General features: G+C 39.7%; 1 protein-coding gene across 1 annotated transcript in view; it reads left to right on the plus strand.

The window, feature by feature from the left end:
• The first annotated feature begins 219 nt into the window (after positions 1-219).
• The window catches only part of SLC35F3 (solute carrier family 35 member F3), a 196,456-nt gene continuing 173,063 nt past the window's right edge, over positions 220-23,612 (plus strand). The window contains exons 1-2 of the mRNA XM_075708042.1: positions 220-272; positions 524-753. Coding sequence (XP_075564157.1) covers positions 220-272; positions 524-753 — 283 coding nt within the window. The remainder of the gene's footprint in view (positions 273-523; positions 754-23,612) is intronic.

A 23,612-nucleotide genomic window follows, 5' to 3' on the forward strand; every position in this document is an offset into this window, starting at 1 on the left:
GCGCTCCGCACGCGGCAGCGGCGGTCCGCCCGTCTGCCCGCCGGCCTGCCTTCCCCCGCCGGGGTCCAGCGCCAGCCCGGGGACCCTCTGCCGCGGGCGCCGCCGCGCCTCCCCGCTCCCTCCCCTCCTTCCTTCCCGCCTCTTTACCCGGCCGGTGAGCGCCGCCGGCTCGCCCCACCGTGAAGTCTGGGCGCCCCCCAGCCATCGCTGCTGCTCCCCATGGGGATCCGGGAGTTCCCCAACGGCTCCGCGCGGGGCAAAGCCGCCACCCTGTGAGTACCGCGGAAGGGCCGGGCCGGGCGGGACGGGGACACCCTACCTCCCCTCTCCTCAGCCCCCGGGGGTCGGTCCGGCGGAGGGCGGCGAGGAAAGTTGGCGGCGCGGGCGCCGGGGCCGCTCACCTGCCGGCGGGGGTCCCGCCGCCCGCCGCCAACTTCGCCCCGGGCCGGCGGAGGGCGGCGGCCCCCGCGGCGGCGCTGCCGGGCGCGGCCCCCGCCGCTGACGCCCCTCTCCCGGCCCCCAGCGGCATGCGGCGCTCCCCCGATGTCAGCCCCCGGCGGCTGTCCGACATCAGCCCGCAGCTGCGGCAGCTGAAGTACCTGGTGGTGGACGAGGCCATCAAAGAGGACTTGAAGTGGTCCCGCTCCGTGGAGGACCTCACCAGCGCATCCGTGGGGCTCACCTCCATCGAGGAGCGGATCCTCCGCATCACCGGCTACTACGGCTACCAGCCCTGGGCCACCAGCTACAAACGTGAGTCCCCGGCACGGCCGGGCGTGGGGCTTGGCGTGGGGGGCCGAGCAGCGGGGCTTGGCGTGGGCGCCGCCACGGCCCAGAGCCGGCTGATGAGCGCGGGGTTCGAGGGGCCGATCGCTCTGCCCGCGGGGAAAAAACTCGCCCCGTGGAAGCACGCTCCCTCTCCGCAAAGAATTCTGTGCCCGCGTTGCGTTCGTCCTGAGGCAGCTGCTGGCTCGCAGGAGCGTAGCCCTGGGAGTCAGGACAGCTAAATTCTGCTGAGAAAATAGGTCAAACGTTTGTCTTAATGTTGCAGACACACTTAGTGATGCTGATTACCGTGTTTGTGGCAGCTGTGTAAAAGCCCCAGCGCATCCGTGCACATCCTGTTTTCACAAGTAATACGTTATCAGTGCGTCTTCCCATTGTTTTGGGGGTCTGTCAGATTTTCACAGTGCTTGGTCTGAACGTTATGCCTTTTCCTGTGTCAGGTGGAACTGTTTCTTCCATATGCCTGCACTTGAGAAAGAAATGTCCTATGGTATCAATATGAAGAAAGACGTAGCTTATTCCTCCGCCTATGTGATTTACAAAGGAAGCGATACCTTGAGTGGTTGTAATATATCAACTAGTATTTTTGCGTGTAATGCCTTATTTCTTGTCCATCTTTCATCACCATGGTGGCAATTGTGTGAATTAGCAAGTTCTAAGAATAATTTACCAATTAACTGGAGTCATAAAAATATTTCACTTGTCTTAATGTCATTTGTAACATCACAGGGGGTTTTGTTGTAAAAAGAATTCTGCTGTAACAGAAATCATGGCTTTGCTAGGCAGACTGGCTTTAATAAAGTGACTGTTTTCATGTTGTACTTTCCTAAGTACTAAGTGTAAACGTTCTGAAATGTTTACTCGTAGATTATCTGTTTGGCAGTGTGCTTAACAATGGAAGAGATTGATACATGAAAGTGTGGTACACAGCACTAGTTCAGTTTTTCTGTGAGAAAGAGCCACTTCTGGTTGCCTAATAACAGGACTTTGCTAATAAATATTCTAAGACTTCTTCTGTAAGAGCTTTTTATTTTTCTTGATTGCGATTATGACAGAAATATCTGATGTTTGCTACTTTACTCACAGGGAGTATGGGCTTTCTCTAAGAGCAAATGCATTGCCTGGACTGGGACCATTCTTGAGAGTAAAGCTTATTCAGGTCAGTTTTCAGGATCAGATCATATGCTGATGCCAGACTGAGTTGGATGTTAGTGCTTCTAGCTGACAGGGTGACTAATAGTCTAGCTGAAGTCACACTGAGCTGCTATGGCTGAACCTTCTGAAATAATAAGGGACACGCTGGCTTCTCAATTGTAACCTATTAGTTGAAATTTATAACTGTGTCTGAAAAAGTTAATTGCAAGCCTAAGCCTGCTACTCTAGTTTTTCACTTGTAACTCGTTCTGAATAACAAAATTACGTACTTGAGTTGTAATGGTGGGGGATAAATATACAAAGTGTCTGAGTTTCATAGATGTATGTCTAAAAATAATAGGTTATGTGAAGTTGTTGCCAATGTAAAACCTGAGTTACTAGGAATGTAGAAGAACATGCAGAAGAAAAGACCCATCTCTCTAGCTGGTATAATATGGCTTGGCTGAAGCAGAGCTGTGTTGATCTGCACCAGCTGAATAGCTGACTGAATGCATGTAAATGGGGTGGATCATCAAAAGTGGGAAGTCAACTTTGTAACAGCTACTTTGAAACCTCTCTGAATACTCCTTTAAGATGGGCTTATGCTCAGTTTTGGGATACGGACTTTCCTTGTGACTTTCCAGTTAGAAGGTTGAATTGGCCCAAGAACTGTGAACAAACGATTTTTATTAAGTTCAGATTGCACCCAGGGTACTTTTTGTCATCTTATTTTGCGTGCTTGTAGACATTTAGGTGCTGTTGGCACTCTAATTATGGAGTGCATTAATAATGGACCTGCTTTGTGGAAAATAAGTCTGTAATCTAGTCTGATCTAGATTTGGTCTACCTCTCTCAGTGACATTCTTTTTATTGTGACTAAATCACCTGTAGGGCTAGATCTGTTTTTTTTTTTTTTTTTAGAGGAGTGTATTCCTCTCATACTACATTTAGACTGTTTATATATATGTATGTGTGTGTGTATGTATGTATGGATAAAATTGTTTGAGACATTCAGAAAGCTTTTGCTGTTTTGTTTGTTTTGTTTTGGTTTTTTTTTTTTAACAAAACTCTATGAGGGGCAGTACCAGAGATAGTGTTGCCATGACCCCAAAACTTGCTTGGAGACTAGTTTTGTTGTGGTAAAAACATGACCATTTAAAACATACTGGGATACCTCAAGGTTATGTACCAATTCCAATATTTAATGTACTTATAAATTAGATGGAAAGAGGGGAGGAAGAAGTGAAAATCTGCTGAAGATACAAACTGGTATGGATTGGACAGAACGAGAAAGGACTCATCATTACTCTAGGGAGACCTGACGCAGCCAGGTGAATAGCCTGAATGTCAACAAACGACATTCAGTTATTACAAATAGAAGCCTCGTGTTTCTTGAAAATGCTGAAATTACCTGCAAAATTTAACATTGTTACATCAGCTGGTGAGAGGGAATAGTTTGGGACTGTACACAGCTCAGGGAAGACCTCTGCTGTTTGACTGCACTTGCAAATGAGATTTTAGGAACTGGAATAATGTAACGTACTTCTGTGTTATGATGCCTTCAGAGATTTTAGTGGTACAGCCTAGTGAAATGCTGTGTAATATTGATTATCTCCTCTCAAAAAAGATTACAGAAGGCTCTGAGATAAGTAAGGAGAAAGAGTACCCACAATCTATAGAGACTCTCAAGGGTTTTGGCTGTTTACCTTAAAAAGGTTGAAACAAAAGCACAGAAAGTACTAGCATATATTGCTCAGGCAGGTAGAGAGGTTTTTCTTCTTGCTATGTCATGCGAGAAAAAACGGTGGACAGTCAATGAAGCTGAAAAGCCATCAATTAAAAACTGATAGAAAAAGAAATACTTTTTAAGAAAACACGCAAATTGTTCTTGAGATCAAGAATTCAAGGGCTTGTAATTGATAGCAGTGACAAGACCTAGAATTGTAATAAGTTGGGAAAAATATTGGAGAGAACACTAGACTTCATTATTCAGAATTCAAATTAGCCCCTCTTAGGCTGGGAGGGTGCTTCTTCCTGTGGGTTTCTTGCGCTTTTCTCCGTAGCATCTGCTCACCTTGAGAAAGAGGATAAGAATGTGTCCTGAGCCAATCTGGCAGTTCTCATTTTTCTGAAATTCTCACTACTGATTTTCAGGGTAACTAATTATTTGAATAACTGGTCTCCAGTCCAAATCAAATATTTATGTTTGTCCCACAGGGACTATTTTGCAGAGTCTGATTTGATGTTTCAAATGCAAAGGCAGAGGGGAAGAAACACACATAAGGTGCAGTTAGATTGTAGAATCATACTCTGATGCAGGTACATCAATAACAGGGCTCAATATTTGTGAAATCCTAGTTATCAACAAGGGGTATTTTAATTGACTTTTAAATTTTCTTAATTAACATGTAGGGATCAAAGAATTTAATTTAAAAAAAAAAAAACCACCACAAAATTTGTAGATTCCAGTGACAGCCTTTTTGTTGTATGGACATCAAACCATTGTTAGGGCTGTATTAGCAGTGCTGTTCTCTTCCATGAAGGTTAAGTAAATTGCCATGATTTCTGCCTCTAGAAGCCTGTGACTTCAGTTTAATAGCAGAGACAGGTTTGGAGGTGAACAGCCATATTTTAAGTTTTCATTTTGCACCATTATCAGTAGGAATTAGGTTTCTAAATATTTTTAGAAATATAGTTCCTAGGAGCTTTCCTGTACTTGAGAAATACAGGTGTCGCTGAACTCTTGAACTGTCTTGCTGATCTGTATGGAAGACTTGTCTATTTTAATTATTGTAGCAATTGGCAGGGCGCTTGTTTCCACCTGAAAAGTGCACAGCTAGCACCTTTGCCAAACATTCCTTTTTCTCTACATTAACTAGGTCTATTTTGTGGTGATTCAATATCACAGTCTGTCATTATGCGATTAGTATTTTAAATACATTCGTGTGGGTTTGAGGCAGCTATCCCTATTTTGCAATCTTTGCCTCTTCCTACAGATCATCCGCTTCTACTCCTTGTTTAAGATTAGGGTCTTTCTTCTAAAACAGGGACTTTCAAATATTCTTAGCATGTGTTCCTAAATACAGACTTGTTATGGACAGATCAGGATTACATGGGTCCCTCACTCCTTTTAGATGCCCAAGAGATCACCTGGCTTCCCATTTTTATTCACCTACCTTCTTTGTGGGCTTACAGATGTTACTCTACCTGTAGAAAGAATATTAAGAGAATAGTATGTACTTTTAACTCCCCTCAGTTCTGTTTAGTAGGGATTGACCACAGTCTGTGGTTCATGGCTTGTGAATGTACATTTCTGAGACTTTGACCTTGTGAATAATTCCAGGTTGTTCCAGTGATGACTTTTAAGTAGCACGCTGTTGTTCAGGCGAAAGGGAGAGATTGTGTCTAGTAACTAAAGTTCTCTGGCTCTGCTCCTCCCTGCTACTTTAAATATTAGTTTCCTATTTTTAATGTTTCTTCATAGTTATTTCAACAATAACAAAATAAACCATACAGTTTTAATGCCCAGAATTTCAATGTAGTACTCGTCCAGCATGTAGCACAGTAGGTCTTGACCTGGTCATGGTATTTAAGTGCCATCACCAATACAAGTAACATATTGGAACACATTGGCTTACAAATGTTCTGAACATTGCTCAGAAAGCATAACTGCCTGAGTATGAAAATGCCCCAGTTACTGAACTTCGATAGCATTTCAAGGTAGTAGTTTAGTGTTGGTTTTAGCTAATTAAAAGTATGAGCATTGTACTCTTATAAATATTGGAGTATCAGTTACACAGCTAAACACCAATGTTTCCAGCTGATCCCTAATGTTCCTCCTTGTGCTCTGCTTTTCATGTGCCATCAAATGCTGTAACTTTCACACTCGCTAAAAGCAAATCCAGTGGGGATATACATCAGGATAAAAATATTAATGCTTGAAATCTGTGCAAATACTGTTTTCACATATTTGCATCTGGGTGAGAATTTAACTTATTTTTTGAGGTGATACACAGGAATCTCCAGAAGTTCAAAGATAGAAGTTGAAGAGTATTGTTTTCTCTGGGGAAAGCCATTTTCAGGCCAGGTGTAAGCAATTCATTTAAAACTGATTACTTGCTTTCCAATACATAAATACTGAATGTAATGCTCTTCTAACTAATGCAAGACTTGGTGGTATCATTCATGTTCTTGTTCCTGAGGTCGAATGATTATGTGAGAATCTCGCTTTTCAGGTGAAAACAGGGAGTAACCTCTAGATGTCTTGCTCTGGGAGAGAAACTTGGACAGTTGCCCCAGGGTCAATCTATAGGTTCCCCTCCTCCCTCCCAAGAAGCTTAGAAGATAAGTAAAAATATGTGCTTTATCTCTTTTTTTTTAAAGTCAGTCTTACAGCGTCTGAGGCCTGATTCATTTTTTTCTAATGCTCTTCATTGGCAATACTAACTAATTGTTATGCTAGCAAGAAAAGCTAAGAAAACATGGTAACTCCTACAAGTGAAAGAAAGGAATGGTAATGAATTGCACTGCAGATTTAAAAGTACTGTACCATTGTTGCTTCAAATGCCAGCTATAGTTGTCTGCTGCAAGCTAAACCTACATGTCATTATACACAAACCAGGGATATTACTGATTTATATCCACATGACAGCTCACACAAAAACTCCTTAAGCCATTTCCCCATGTGTATAGTACTCATTGTAACTGAGAATAACTCCCCAGAGACAGACTCTTGAAATATTTCAGACACCTAATCATAAGCCTGCAGTGGATGTCCCAGAATATTACAGGAGATGTTTCTCTTTGGGAAGGGAACCCATTGGCCCCCACGGGCTTTAACTGTTTGGGTGGTCTCGCAACTGAGTATGGAATAGCACAATCTGGCCACGTGAAACAGGGCAGAGGAGTACAGGTGATGAATACTGAGCAGCTGCAAAGATACCACCTGAATATTTAAAGAAAAAGGGAGATTGAAATATAGCCAGCCTTTCAGAAGCTTCTTTTTCAAGATAATTCCAATGGAGAAGAGACACGAGGGTCCTCTGGCTTTTTTCAGGTGGTGAGAAAAGTATTTTTTGGCCAATGCTAAGCAGAAAACTGTTTCCTGTTATGATATAGAGCTTCATTAATCACAAAATTTAAGTTTTAAATTGCTTGCTGGCAAGCCAAGCAAATTGTAATTTAAACAGGTTTAGTAAACACTCTTAATTGTTTAGTAAATATTTAGTAAATGGTAAATGTTTAGTGAACATTTAGTAACTTATTTACTAAATAATTTTAATTGTATAGTGTTAAGTAATCACCACTTTTAACTAGGCTGCTGGATAAATATTTTATATTTTGTATCTAGTTTTCACAGTGAAGAAACTAAAAATTACCACCTACAAAATGGCCCCTCTTTTTTTGTTTGCTGTTTAAACAAATTAATCGGTTGCTTTCAGCCTTTCTTTCAGTGCAGCTTTAATTACATGTCATCTGCAGTATGGCATTTATGCAAAGCAGTCCATGGGACAGCAATTAGGGGTCTGTTGGCTTCCAGCATTCATTTTATACCCTTAACAAATATTCTTATTGAATGTTGTTATTTTGGTAGAATATACCACTGAAGTCTCCATCATGAAAACCTACTACTAAAACTAGTTGTATGTCCTTGTAAAGTTAGGGCCCACGTTAGCAGTTTTGAAGAGTGTTATCTGGCATTTGAGGCTCCTTTCACTGGTGAACTGTGGTTGGTTTTTTTTTTTAATAGAAATGTGAAAGTGTTCACTAATCGGTGTGTTGAATCCATAATAATGGATTGTTGATAAAAACACAAACTACTCTGTATTGATAAGGAATAATGAGGGACCAAGCTAATTTGTTAAAAACAAATTTGGAGACTATCAAGAATTATGAACAAATGTTTATTTTTGGAACTATCTTTACTAGAGGTCTTTCCTTCATCAGGGGAAATTTCTGTGATAATTCTGGAGTGTACTGTGTGGTATATATTTGCAACTTAAATCAATTACTTGTTTAATGAAAGCCATTAATTGCATAAGATAATGGCATTGGAATCTGGGTGCAAAGTCTGTACTGGTCTACAGTAATATCCAATACTGTTGAATAACTGAAGCGTTACTGAAGCACAAAGCCCCAAAAGGACAAAGACTCTTGGTACCAGATGTTTGTCCCTCTTGAAATTGCTTAGTGCATCACCAGTGATGCTTATTAGCCTTACAGCTAATTTTACCAGATTCTGGCTCACGTCAGGGCTGTCTTCAAGGGGAGTTTTTGTGCCCTGATCTCTCTTTAATGTAATGAGGTGTTTGTGTTTCATATTCCTGGTGTAAATCAGAAGCTGCTGATAATTGCTGCCATTTACTTGAGGTCAAATAAGCCTCAGGATAAAGAGAGGATAGAAAGTTAAAGGCAACTGTACCCATTTGGCAAAGTCCCCTCCTCTGGAGCATCTGAGGGTGTCGTTCTGGCCCCTCTTTGTTTTGGAAGCTGAAGCCATAGACCTTCCGCTATTCCTAGTGAATGATGACTACTCTGAGAACAGTAGTACAATGAGCATTTATGCTTGGAGAAATTTATCTGCAGATCATGGTTCCTACCTAGGGAGTAGCTAGCCTTCATGCAGTATATCTTGTAGAACATCCTTCCCTGAGCATTTCTGATTCTCTGGTTATCTTCACTCAGCACACGTTATTTCATTCCTCAGCACATTCGTGTAAGAAAAAACATGCTGTGATTGCATGTAAGGCCATAGAGAACTATTTGCTTTATGAACCACTCCATGAAACATGTCATAGATAGGAGGGATGCAGGGGTGGTATTCCCTCATTTAATTTTCTTTAAACTTTGGCAAGCTTGTGCCACACTTGGCCAGCTCCCCTTATAAAAAAGGGCATTTAAGTGGTTTCAGACACCTCTATTTTCTCTTGAACTTGAGGGTCTCATGAAGTTCATTTTTGTACCAAAGCTGCCTTATTTTGCTTCCTGTCATTTTGTTTCCGTGAGTATTTCTGGCCAACATAAGAATCAGGCTTTTTCTGAGATGTGGAAAGCTTTCAGAATAGCTGGAAAGCTATTCTGGCAGTGTAGGAATATAGGTGGCCTAACACTGAGAAAAATAAGGATGACCTCACATAGCCAACAGGAAATTTTAACTCAGCAAGCCAGTTATACGAGGCAAAGGAATTTAGATCGTTGAGGTCCTCCAAGACAAAGGAATGTAACTGGCCACTCGTGAAACAGTTACATGCTTCCTACTAGGGCCTTGATCTTGCATTTAAATATTCTTTTTGCTTTGCCATAACTGGTCCCTGTGCAATAGTTCATGAAAAGGGGCCTTAATGTCTAAAGGGAGCAACCAGATTTTCAGTTTTGAACCATGGTGCAAAGTCCTACCAGTCCCCCTGCAATATAAATAATGACTAGTAGAGCTGATCTGATAGCGATAACCCAAAGGGTTTTATCGTTTCTTTCTTGACTTTTACATTGGATAGAACACAGATCTGATGTTCTTCCTTACTAGCTCTTCTTCACACCAGCTAAGGTACCAAAGTAGCATGAAATTTGAACTTATTGTCCCCTGTCCATGTATGGTAGAGCAGGCCAAGCCATTTGACTCTTACACTCGTTGGCAGCTATGCTGTTTGTGATGCCTGTGGCAGTCTCGGGGCTCTACCTCATCTGAGGTATCTTGCTTTGGCTTTGCCAGATCCATGCAGTTGTGTGAACAGAGCACAGGCTTGTGCTCAGGTGGGAAGTGAACGGAGGACCTAAGCCTTCATAGATGTCGCACTTGTGTAAGGATGATAGAACCATAGAACCATAGAATTGTTTAGGTTGGAAAAGACCTTTCGGATCATCCAGTCCAACCATTAACCTAACACTACCAAGTCCACCACTAAACCAACTAAGGGTAGAGTATGATAGTGCCTTCATGGTCATGTCCTGAAAGCCTGGAGTTGGCTTTCCTTTTTCAAACAGTAACTTGTATCCAGACAGTGTGGTTTATCGAGTATTCGGTAGGGATCATCTGCTTGCAACTTTTTGCCCTAGCTCAAGTACTCTGTGTCAGGATTAAGATCAACCATCCAGTGGTTGCACCATGAAACAGGAAGTACATCTTCATGGCTTTATAATTCTGTTGACCCTCTTGTCCACTTTACGCAATGTCTTTTGATAGCTTTGAGACTGATTTAATAAAATATGCAGCCATTTATACTGGTGTTTGTTTGGGCAGACTATCATGATAATAGTCTTACAGTAATCGTGTTTTAAGTCTTCAGCTTAGACATTAGCTACTCCTTATGTTTTCAGGTAGAACTTTCTATGGAACAGTAATTAATAACAGAAAACACATTGTTCCTTGTACTTGTGCTGAAATTATTTTTTGCTGTATAGCATTTAGTTTTACAGTGTCCCACTGGCCTTGTAACTTCTCAGTTGTGGATCTTTCTTCCTTTCAGAAACAAGACATTTATAATGTAAAGAAATATGTTTAGGTTTAATTTTCAGAGGCTGGTTAATAAGAAGAAATTACAAAATAATGTAAAAGTAGAAAAAGGCAGGCAAGAAAAAACCCCTAAAAATCAGTAGAGCCATGGAAAATGTCTGTAATCTAAGTTAGGAGTTTGGATCACTTTCACATTGAGTAAGAGGAGTGATAAAAGGGCAGAAAAGGCTTTTTTTTCCACAGATTTCACTTCCTGATACTTCTACGTCACGTACTGTGATTAGGAGGAGCCTCTGTTGTTCAGGACTTATGTTTCAGCTAATTCTTACATACATTACAAGTATATTTTGTGGGCCTGAATTTGGGAGCTCAGGTTTCATGCAAGCCAGACATTATGCACAGACCAGGTGAACTATGGTGCACCAGGTGTTCAAAAACAATTGAAGCTGCCTCTGTAGTCATGGGAGTGGCAGGTAGCTCTTCACATGAAAATGAATATAAGCCCACATTTAATTAGTATAGTAGGTATATCATGGGACTCCTGCATCCAGCCACATGAACTTTCTCCCAATATATATGGAGTAAATTCTTTGTCAAAAGATTCTCTTTTTCAGTCTGGGAAAATACACAAGTTGGAATGAAAACTAGATTAACATGGAGGAATACAGCTGCTCTGTGCATGACTTCAGGGATTTCAGGAGGCTATCTGACTCCTGGATAGTTTCTCCAGCTTGCCAGGTTATCCTGGGAGGAACGTATGAGGAGTGCACAAAGACATCTTAAGTTGCCGCATTCCCACAGTTGGCTTGTGAGACTTATGAAGATCCTCTTAGCGGGTGCAGCATAAAATTACTGTTCATAAAATTACTTCCCAGTCTTTGGAAGTATTATTTAACAAACAGCTTCTTTAATAAACAACTTCTGTATTTACCTTTTTTTTTTTTTTTAATCAAAGACAGAAGGAAAATACAATATCCTTTGCTATTTCAAAGTTTACACCTTAGTAATGGGTAGTCCAATATCTGTAGGAAATTCTTTGTCTTTTGCAAATAGTGAAGTCAACAGGTAGAGATCTCTATGTGTGTTCTGACTTTACACAGGGTGAGAACTAGTTTTGTGTTTTATATTTCTCCAGATGGAAACAAAAATGGGCAGTAAATCATAGAAGCAAGAATGAGTATATTCTTTGTAGAGAAATGCATGGACAAGAAACAGGTCTTGAATCATGTACTGGGAGCAATACTTTGGACATTCTGTTTCTGTTATGTGCATAGTAGAAGTTGAATCTCACTGGAAATCATTCTGGCAAAGAGTATTAGGTGTTCTGTATTTATTCCTAAAGAACTCAGAAAATGAAAAGATTTTTACATGGCATTTTTATAGGAATCTTTGCTATTAATATTACTTTAAAATGACACTCATATACCAGACGGTGTTTTCTTTCTGCATGTCAAATTCTTTTACATCCTACAATAATGCTTCTTTAAAGGCACAATCTCTCTTGTCTACATAATAAAAATACATTCGAAGTGAGATGATATCAGAACCTCCGGAGTGTAAACCTAGACTCTGTTGTGACTCTCTAGGTACTTTTCATTTCTTGATGAGATTGTTGCACAAAGGAAACTGGAAAATGTGCCTCCAATAGAGCACTTCTGGCTCAAAGTAATATATTACTCAGCTCTGCACTCGTGCTAATATTGCAAATATGAGAGAATTAGAAGAGCTGTTGGGATGAATCCCTGACTCCAACCAAGTCCATGGCACTTTTGTCAGTAACTTCAGTCAAGCCAGCTTTCACCCACCAGGCTTAAGGCTTTTGAGTTTGCCTTTTAAGCAGGCTTCCTGCTTTATATGCTGAACATCTGTTCCTAAGGCAACTGCATCCAATTACACCTACCCATACATGGTCTTTATTATATGTTCCTGAGCACTATTGAGGAGCTCTGTTTAAATTATCGAATAATTATTTCTTTTAATAGATGTGCAGTTTTAATTTTCTTTCATCTTGAACTTGGTATTTAGTTAGTACTTAATAGCTTGTCCCAACATGGATAGAAAGCATCTACAGCAATTGAGAAGAGACCACTCTTTCTTCCCATTGCCTAGAAAGCTGACTACCCAGAGCCTAAGTCCTGAAAGGAGAAAGAACATATATACAGTCATTTGTAGTTTTAGGTTAGGCATTAAGGATTGAGCCTTCTAACAGGGCATGCTACAGAGGCCCTGGGATAGGAAAAGTAGGTCCTCAAACAAGTCTGTTACCAATAGAAAATTCCTGTTTCCCTAAGCCCCTACCCCTTTGTTTATGCTAAATTATAAATCATTGTTCATGTCTTTCCACTTCAGATGGGGACAAAGAAACCAGCTATGCCACTAGGGACAGTGACTGGGTCTGAAGCAGGAGCATTTTAAAACAAAATAGAAAGGCATTCTAGTTCATAATTTGTATAAACTATAACTTGGAAGCCAGTTAGGCTTTGATAGCCCTAATTCAGTCAGCTGAGGAGTAAGAACGTATAAAACTAGGCCTCTCTGCAAACCTAGACAAAAGACAGGGTGCAGTGGGATGGAGTAAAAGTTAAAGTGAACAAATGTTGTGAAGACAATGTAAAAAATGGGCTAGGAATTCAACAGTAGCCTAGTGGATGCGTAAGGAGGGTGCATGGTGTACTACGGTATTTTCAACTTGCAATGCCTTTCTTTGATTGCTGTACATAAAGGGAGTCAGAAAGCATGCGAGCTTTTGTATTTTTGAATATGAGCCGGCAGTGTGCCCAGGTGGCCAAGAAGGCCATCCTGGCTTGTGTTGGAAATAGCGTGGCCAGCAGGAGCAGGGAAGTGATCGTCCCCCTGTACTCGGCACTGGTGAGGCCGCACCTCGACTACTGTGTTCAGTTTTGGGCCCTCATTACAAGAAAGACATTGAGGTGCTGGAGCATGTCCAAAGAACACCAACAAAGCTGGTGAAAGGTCTGGAGCACAGGCCTTATGAGGAGCGGCTGAGGGAACTGGGATTGTTCAACCTGGAGAAAAGGAGGCTGAGGGGAGACCTTATCGCTCTCTACAACTACCTGAAAGTAGGTTGTAGCAAGGTGGGTGTCAGTCTCTTCTCCTAGGTAAGAAGCAATAGGACAAGAGGAAATGAGCTCAAGTTGTGCCAGGGGAGGTTTAGATTGGATATGAGGAAAAATTTCTTCACTGAAAGGGTTTTTCTCCAGTGTTCCTGGAGAAATTTGAAATGCTAAAGATAACAAAATGTTGTATGTGCAGCTTAGTTTTTTTGGTTATTGTTAAACTATTCCACCACAAAAACATATGAGAAATATACAGGATGCAGCTTGGAGAAACTCCTAGGTAAAGTTTAAAATCCATGTAATGAAACTGGTTGATTGCGTTAGTGCATTAACCTCTTATCTCTATTTTCAAAGACTGAAATCATTCAGTCTTCGCACTGGTAAAACTCTGATAAAAGCTAAGAGGAATTGTGCCTGACTAAAACCAGCAACTACTGGTGTGAAGGAATACTGTGGTCCTGAAGGGAAGTGAGGGTTCTGGTCTAACTGTGGTTGTAATGGGTCTGTGAAAGCTATGCGGTTTGGCAGGCTTGGACACTCATAAACTTCTGGAGAGTCCCAGCAGTAAACTAGCCGAAGTATTTTTACAAACACAATGTGCTATCACAAGGCCAGAGTCTCTTTTTCCTATTCTAATGCCTTCTGCACTTTTCAAATGGAAGTGCAGAGTGCCTGGATCTGGTCCCAGCTTCCAGCTGAGAGCATTCCTGTTGTAGCTATCTGTTGATGTAAACATGTATTTAATGGTTGGACTGGATGATCTTAAAGGTCTTTTCCAACCTAAACGCTTCTATGATAGTAAATTCACTTTCGGCTAAAAGCATTTCCCTTGTAAACATCTAGTGAATTCCTTTGTTTTCTTCACTTCGTTTCCACGCAGAAGGCAATTGACAGTAGGCTTTTGTGATCCTCCAATTATTTATAAGGAAGTGATCCTTCTTATTTATGCTGAGTGAGGACAGCATGAGAGCAATGAAACTGCATTTCTATCTGGAGCGGTTCAAAACAGGAAGAGGTAAACCAATCTCAAATGTTGAGACAATTTGGATCTTGAAACACTTTTTTGGAGGGAGGATTGTAGAACCTTAGCCAAAGTTGCATGCCCAGCTGTAGGAATTGTAGCAGAGGAATAAGAGACCTAGACCAAGAGATTTAATATTAGTTAATACCTTCGGTATTAACAGCTCTAGCTGAATTACTGTGCATTGAAGAACAATTGGAAGGTGCAAAAACATCAACACATTGCAGAAAGTCTTCATTCACTTGAGATGTATAGCTCTCAGCTAGTACAAGGTTGAACCAGTTGCAGTGTAATCTGCTTTGTGCAACAGCAGCTAATTTTACTAGAATAAAATTGGTTATATAAATCTGAGCTTAGTGTTGAAGCTGGAGAATTTCTCTGACAATAACCAACCTTGCAAGTCCTGATCTGTCTTGCTTTTTTGTTGCTGTTGATTTATTTCTAATAAGCTGAATTATTCTGTCATCTTATAAGGATTGTTTCATTAGATTTTTTTTTTTTTTGAGTTAAAATTACAGCAATTCTCAAACATTGCTTACTTTAAATAGCATTTCTCAAATAATTTTGCATTTATAAGCTTTTGGGACTAGCTAATGAATAAAGCTTAAACTTGATAGTAGTTCCTATAAGGCAATGCCCCATGCCTGTCAGTGTTGAAGAGGCATTTGGACAATGCCCTTAATAACATGCTTTAAATTTTGGTCAGCCCTGAAGTGGACAGGCAATTGGACTAGATGATCATTGTAGGTCCCTTCCAATTGAAACAATTCTATTCTATGCTACTCTTCATCTCTCTCATAATTTTTATTAGGTTAATGTTACACCATTAAAATATTAAGGACCTTATCCAGGAACCAAAATAATAACTGAAAATACCTATGGGTGTAAGTACAGGGTCAGGCATCTGCTTTATATTTGAAAGATAGGTCTTCAGTGGGTTTGATTCAGTTAAATAACAAGGGAGCTATATTTCCTTGGAGCTACTGAGTTCCAAGGAAATGTCTCTGCAGCTATTTGATACACAAGTTTCAAGCCTGCAAAATTACGTATTAGTAACTTAAGCTGTGCAGCAGCTGTGCAACTAAAATTACTTGTTTGTAACTTTTAGGATGTTAATTATTTGTATTGCCCCAAATAGCTGGTTTCTACTGACTGTGAATGTGAATTTTTTTGAAAATACTAATTTAATATTCTTCACAACACATCATTTTTGTTTGTCTATGCTAATTATAGAGATCTAGATTTCATCATTGCTATTATATATACATTGTAAGTCAATTTATGTGTGAATAAACCAAATACTTTTTCTGGGCAAACAGAAGTATATTCCATTCAGTGTCAAAATGCTTCAGTTCTCTTAATCATTTTGCCCTTTCCGACATAATCATTGATCTGTGTTTTAATTTTTTCATCAATCTGATCTTGTCATTTTTCCAGAATGTAATATAATCCAAAGTTATTCACTTGTGCTGAGCAATTAAGTTTGACACAACGGTCTGTCTATAAGGAAAAATCCTTGTGACAGTGTTTCTTTGCAGTTTATTTAATGCAAATTAAAAACTGTATAAATTAGTGTTTTGATGGATGTTTTATTTATTTGAGAAAAATATATTTCTCCTGGTAATATTTCCAAGTGAGCAATTAAAAATTATAGCACCATGTTGTGAAATTAAGTCTTTGAGAAGCAAGCAGCACCATTTCCTTAAGCATAAAACCCTCTTCAAACCAAGTACATCATTCATTTTATTTAAATTCGTTCTCTGTTGATTTCAGTGGAATAAAGTACTACTTAAGCAGCAGAAGCATGTAGAATCCAGCTTAAAATAAGTAGCCTGAAAAAGATGAATAGGGACAATTAGCAGTTGTAGAGTTTGGGGGAAACAGCATTAAATTTTCAAACACCTAGCTGGAAAAAAAAAAAAAATTCAGATGTCATAGATCCCAAATGCAGCATGTGACAAAAATTGTAGTTAGCAAATTTTTTGTGATCAAAGTTAACTCTGGCTCAGATTTTTGGAAAAAGGAAAAATTCTGGCACACACGTCTTATATAGACTTGTAGACTCTAAGAGACTTACAGTCTCTTATATAGAACACAAGTCTTCGTGTTCTATATAATCCTCACCTATGGGACTGTCATCTTTAAGGAGCCACTATTAACCACACTTCATTTGCAAGTGATTATCTGTGATTTCAACAAGTGGAATGGGGGGAGAGGAGAGAAATTAATCTTCGCTACTGGGAGGTGCATCATGTGGGAAGCTGTACTGTTGCTTTCTGTTCTCCAAGCACTGCTCTTTTTGCTTGGGTGCTAGATTTCTTTTTTCTTTTTCCTTCCTAAAAGACAAGTAACTTCATTGATGTGATGTACAGTTGCAAGTCCTCTGTGGATGTGTTAGCCATTTGTCATACACAACTGCAGGCAAATGAGACTCAGTCTTCCTAATTGAATTGCACTGCAGTTGCTTGGGTAGCCATCTAACGACCTTCCTGGTGTAGACTTTGGCAAGGAGAGGAAATTGGCAAAAGCAAGAAAAGGAAGGATACCAGTTTTTATTCTTGGATCAAACACACCAGTTTATCAGTGTTTCAGATAGTAAGTGCCAGCCAGCAGCAGCCTGGAAGGCTAGAAATAGTTACACTTCTGTTACCTAGACTAATTTTCAAGTTCTGTATGGCTGGGCAGAAGACTGAGATCCCCAAAAGTTTTGATGAGTCTAAGTTCAATTAACTTCAGTGACAGTTAGATACTCAAATACAAGGGTTTGCACCTTAGATTCATCCTACTGCCTTGGTCTTCATTTTCTTGTTAGTGGAGTTTCTCTAAGATGTAGCCTGGGATCTGTGACTACCTGCATTATGATTCTTCTCTGAGAGGGACTTTGCTGCCTGATTTGATGCCAGGTTTGATCCCTAGCTTGTAGGTCATTCTTTCACCCCATGTCCTCAACTTCTCCTTCATTTCTGTTATCTCTACGCCATTAACCACTTCACCTGTCTTCTCTCTCAACTGCTGCTGATTTTTTTTTTCCCCCCATCTATTTAGGTTTTTCATCTGTCACTGTTAGGTCTCTTCCTTTCTTCTGATAGCCAGCTGCACTACTAGCTGCAGTACTAGTTATGGACAGATAAAGATCAGACCTAAAAGGAAAAGGCACCCAGAAAGACTAACACCACCCTGGGCATTGATATGCTAAAAAGAAAAACTGCAAACACATGCTGAATTTTCTATAGGAAGCTCAGAGAGACAAGGTGGCAAGTGCCAGAAAGACAGTTCTCAAAGCAGTTTGAGGAAAACAGTAAGCAGGGAGGCTGGGAAATCATGAGTTATACCAGCTAATTTTAATATTTAAAAGGAGTGAAGATAGGCTTGTAAATGACAAAATGGTGTTTCAAATTAGTATCAGGCTAAAAGTCAGATTTGTCCTTACACTTTAATACAGGATCTGTACAGCTCCTGGGCACCAATACAAATATTATGAATATAAAGTAGGATCTGTCCTGCAGAGGAATATATTTCCCCATGTGTTTGTGTGCAATCATCTCTAAGAATGAAATGTTAGTAACTTACATTGAAGCCCTCTGCCTCCTTTAAGCCAGTGTTTTCTGAAGAGCCTGGGCAAGTTGCTTGGCCTTTCCTTAGAGCTCCTGCAGGCAGAATGAAAAAGGTGATTACACGAAGCAAATGTCACATAACAGTAACTGAGTTCTGGTTTTGATAGTTATGATGTGCTGGAGTATCCATATGCATGTATGTTTTGGCAGTAACAGAACAACAGGGATAAAATATGGAAATATAAGGAAAACATTCTGAATCAATTTAGTAAATAAAAAATACAAAGCAAAATAAAACACAAAGTAAAATAGATTGTTATGGAAGTGTAAGAGTACGTGGGTGAGAATGCCAGATGGAGCATTGGATTGCAGGCAGCCAAATTAGCATCTGATGTGAGTTCTGTGAAAACTTGTGAGGAAATAAATAGTATGAGAAAGACATTGAAGAATAGCAAAGGCACAGAAGAGGTCATGAAAGCTTCAAACAGGTCTGGAGAGCTAGAACTAGGAAAAACACTAGGTTCTCTTCTGTTGAAAATTTAAGAGGTGTCAGGGCTTATGGTATCTTTATACATTTCTCATACTCTTATTTAAATAGATTATGAGCTTAAACATTAACACATGAACTGACTGTACCCCAATGTTTTGCTAAGAGGTGAGTGCTAGCTGGGCTACGTTGCACTTGTATTGTTTTGCTTTGCTTTGTAGGTACGCAGAGAGGAGAAAGCAAGCAACTTTATCTGAAACAACCAAACCAAAAAACCAGACAGCCCAGTATCAGTCAGAAATTATCTTTGCCTATAGCCTTATAAATGCTAAAGAAGATTGTCAAGAAGATTTCTTCAAACTAAGCATTTCCCTGTCTTTATACTATATCCTAAGCATCTATAATAAACAAAAATAATGGCCAGATCTTAATTATGCTTTTTGCTCACCTAATAGTAAAGGGGTTTAAATTGTTGTTTGAGTATTTCCCTGACCTAGAGATTCTTTGGCCAGCGAACTCAGCTGTTCCTGATAAGGGACAGAGAAGAGAGCTCTTCCATGGAAAGCAGATTTTAGGGACAGGAAGAAGAGATACAATTGGATGATCTGTGTATAAGCAGCAAGTCCTTACATGTTATTTTCTACTGACATTGTTTAGACTAGCCCAGTCCTGTATCAGTCCAGCATCACCGGAGTGGAGAATATGGAGTAACATATTGATGTAGTCTGTGCCATCTTCAGATGTGCTGTGTACTGGGAATTTGGCTCAGAAAGGTACCCTTCCCCTGCACCCCTCCTCTCCAGATAAAGTGTTCTTAACAAGGCAACGCTGGAATCCACAGCCCTCTCTCCTTCCTTTGCCTAGCGGCTGAGCCCATACGTGTGCAAAATCACACATATCCAAATCACGATTGTAATGCTGATGGTACAGTGCTCTGTACTTTTTCATTGTTTTAAATATGAACACGATTCAAACACATGCAAACCAAATCCATGTGCATGCAGTGTTAGCCAACGCTGTTGGGATTTAGTGGTGTTACCTTGGTGAAAACTGTCCCCCTGAAGGGAAACAGTTAAGTTTGCTCATAACAAGTGCCCTGAGAGAACATTACGTAATGATCCGCACTGACATGTTTGGATGGTTTCTTTACATTGACCGATTGTTCTTACAGCGCATTTTCCCCCTCCCTTTCTAATCATTTAATTCATGCGCTTGTATAAAGCCCATTAGTTTTGCGCTGAATTTATTGTCTGTATCACAGCTGTGGATTTGTTCATCTAAGGCATTTTACCGAAGTCTTAATTTAGCCTTTTCTACAGTCGCAGCAATGAATATTGTAGTTTGACAACCAGTTATTTCAAACTGCATACAGCACTCCTTGAGTGGTGTTCATAGAGAAATGGAAAAATGAGTAAGGGAGTTTGACAGAAAAGTCTGTGTACTGTGGTTTTTACCTGGGCTGAAGAAATAAGGTAAACCTATCTAGGGAAAAATAGAGGGAAGGCATCAGAAAAGAAATTTGTGCTATTTGCCTATGATTAAGCCTTAGTCTGTTTCAGCTGCTGTGCTAAGAAGTCTGTAAGCACCCACAACATATTTGAAATGGCAGAATTCAAAGGCAGATTTTTTTAATGCAGGAATTGGAACGTGCATTGAAAAAATTATTTCAAAATACTGCAGAAGTTTTTGTGATAGTCATGATGCATAATGTTGAGCAGGTGGTGGACAGACCCACTTAGAGCACTCATTGCGATGGTGTTACTTGTGGATAGAGACATCGGAATTGCCATGATTGGTATGAGTTGTGGTCCATCTAATTGTTATCTGGCCTTCAAAAGAAAGCAAAGTTAGGTGACTCTGAGAAGGTGTTATGAGAGAACCTCTCCAGAAAGGTGTGTGGTTTGTTTGTTTTTTTTCTTTTTTTTCCCCTAATCCCTAAGAGTTCGCTAGGAAAAAGAAGAGTTAACATATTTAAATTCTGGTTTTGAATGTTTTGGCAGCTGGTGTCTGTTACGTTCAGATATAGCCTTAAAATAATCCAACTGCTTGGCTATGTGTATTTAAACTACAAGATAAAAAATACTATGCCACTTATGATAAATGATATGGAATAATTCTCTTTGGCCATGCAAATAACAATGGACTTATATTGGTAAGATTGTCATTGATTTCCTTCAGAATTCTCAAATGACTGAAAGGATAGAACAAGATTAAGTGATGACAGCAAGTTGATCATGAAATGATGTTTTGCTAAGCAGTGAGCAAAGCTTAGCTAACCGAAGTGAGTAACAGTGAATACATATCAGAACATGGTAACAACCCCCCTTAGTCTTATACCTTAGGAAACAAATTTGTCTGAAATAGGAACACAAACAGGTGATCCAGGTAAAGGCGTTTAACCTAAAGTATTTCTATATCTTGAAAATGTAAAAAATGACTATACTGATACCTAGACATCCTGTATAGTTTTGATGAAGGACAGGAAGATGAAGGCAGCAATTTTTAATTTTCAAAAATATCAAAAGAAGAGAGATTTATTTTGGTCTTGATCTATGTCTCAAATTAAATAAAAAAATTGTGTGTTTTTTTTCTGAAACTGGGAGGCCTGTACAACAGTATATAGTCCAACTCCCTGAAGATCTATTTGGGTATTCATCCCCATTAAGCAAAAAACAAACTGGTCACATACTCAAATTGTTGAAAAGTGTAGTTAGATCTTTGAATGTAAAACATAAGAAAAAAATTACTTACTCTGTTTCACAATACCATCCTCTTACGAATTTGTCTTGATATCTTTAATGGAGTTTAGATTTTCTATTACCTGTAAGTGTGCTTGAGCTCCATTATCTTATAGGATTGTTCCTAACAAGTGACACGTGGTGTTTTAGGGTTTTGAAAAAGTGAAATGTGGTAGTTGTTTAAAAACAAAGTTTCCATGCCTGATGATGAGGTTAAAAGAGAATTGGCTCACTTTAGTCTTACTGGTATTTTCAATGTAGGAGCTCAATAAATTGTTTAGACATATTTAAAAAGTTTAATACTCTTACAACATGCTTCAAGACTGTAGCAACCAAAGAAGGAAATAAATAAGAGCTAACTTCTGACGGACTATTAATTGAGACTGATGTGAAGCCATATGCACATGTTGCTACTTGGTGGAATAAAAGTGTCAATAGAAAATGACATGTAAATAGCAAGTGTGGCTAATAAAGCACGAACACTTGTATTTATAACATCTGTAATATGTTAGTAGTTTGAAATTATTTGCTGAAGTTGCAGGTACGTTGACCATAAACTACAAGGAATGCTACCAGATCAGATGTGTGTTTGGAATCTGTTGTAAAGATTTCTTAAAGCAGATTAAATGAGGGAGTCTAAATAAATGCTTTTACCTCAATAAATTTCCCACTACAGGAAGAGTTGAAGAGTTGTATGTCAAAAAGACAAGAAGGATCTAATTATTCTAGCATCCATGGAGTTCTCTAGCATCTCTCTTATTCAGTGTTTTATTAAGGCAACCTAAAATTGCATTGCTTTTAAATGTATTTGTGCATCGCTGAATTTTCTTTTTAAATGGAAGTGTGTAGATTAACCCCTTGTTATGTTTTCAAATGTATTTGCAGTATGTTCATAGAATCATAGAATGCTTTGGGTTGGAAGGGACCTTTAGAGATCATCCAGCCCAGCCCCGCTGCCATGAGCAGGGACAGCTTTAACTAGATCAGGTTGCTCAGAGCCCCATCCAACCAGACCTTGAAAGTTTCTAGGGATGGGGCCTCTACCTCCTCTCTGGGCAACCTGTTCCAGTGCTTTACCACCCTCATTGTAAAAAATTTCTTCCTTATATCTAGTCTAAATCTATTCTTCTTTAGTTTAAAACCATTACTCCTAATGTAATACCTAAATCCTTTCTCCCATCCTATTTTATTTTCACATACTAGAAGCACCTCTTCAAAATTTCTCTTCAATGCTATCTGGAAAAAAAAGCTATAACCTGATAACAGGAATTGGTTTTGAATATTGCTCCCAGCTTGGCCAGGAATTGGGTATATTCTGTTATTTTTGCCACTGTGTTTCCTCCCCAGTCCTGTTCTGTCTTCTTGGTATAGCCTCCTTTTATCCTGATTAGCTGGTATGCTGTCTGGAGAAAATGCTCTAAATAATAATGCTTTTACAGTATGTAATACTGATGATCCCAGTTTAGCTGGAATCTGAACATTACCATGATATAAATATTAATAACTTGTGCCCACTGATTGTACTGCCAAGGGTCAGCGTGGTTCTCGTCTGACATGGGGAGGCTGCACACCAGCAAACCAGTCAAATGACATATGTTGTGACACGGCTGGGAAGGAGGGACTGTGTGTGGTTTAATAATTAATGGACACTAGCTCACAGAGTCAGACACAGCATTTGGATTCTCCTGATTTTGCTGGAAAAAAGACATCTGCAGGAGTTGTGTAAATGTTTCTTTTTTCTGTAACAGAAAGAGGCGCTCAGGAGAACTTTCCTGTATATGACATCTATAAATATGAGATGGGGTGTTTGGATTTGCCATAGAAGCTTGTTAGATAATGACTAGCAGAAGAACACTGTCCTCTTTTCATCTGTGTCCTGTGGGGTAGTTTTGGACCTTTACATGCCAGCTCGGGGGAGATGTGATGCTCACACTGTGACGCGAGTGATCTCAAACTGGGGTGCAGCCTGGATCTTTCACCTGTGTGCTGCTCTGCAACTTGGATCTTTCATGGATTTTTTTAAATTTTGTTTCTCTGATTCCAAGGTAGCTAATGCATTCAGAAAGATTGTATCATGTTAATTAACAAGAAGTATTTGACAAGCTGTGTTCTTTCTCAGGGTGGAACTGTGAAGTGCAGGGACATAAATCAATAGCGTCAAACCTTGTGCAGTGCAGACTCTGAGATATGAAGTGGCTAGTGACAGGATAGACAAGAGGGTTTTTTTTTTTTTTTTTAATAAGTAAACTAAAGCCACCTCTGTGTTCTCCATTAATAGCGAACCATGAATGTTCAAGAGGAAGGGAACTTTTCATGGCTGTTTTTCAGTGCTGTTCTTGGCAGTGGTTTTTCTTAACACCTGGTCA

The sequence above is a fragment of the Pelecanus crispus genome, chromosome 3 (assembly GCF_030463565.1).
Source record: "Pelecanus crispus isolate bPelCri1 chromosome 3, bPelCri1.pri, whole genome shotgun sequence".
In the NCBI taxonomy this organism is placed as follows: domain Eukaryota; kingdom Metazoa; phylum Chordata; class Aves; order Pelecaniformes; family Pelecanidae; genus Pelecanus; species Pelecanus crispus.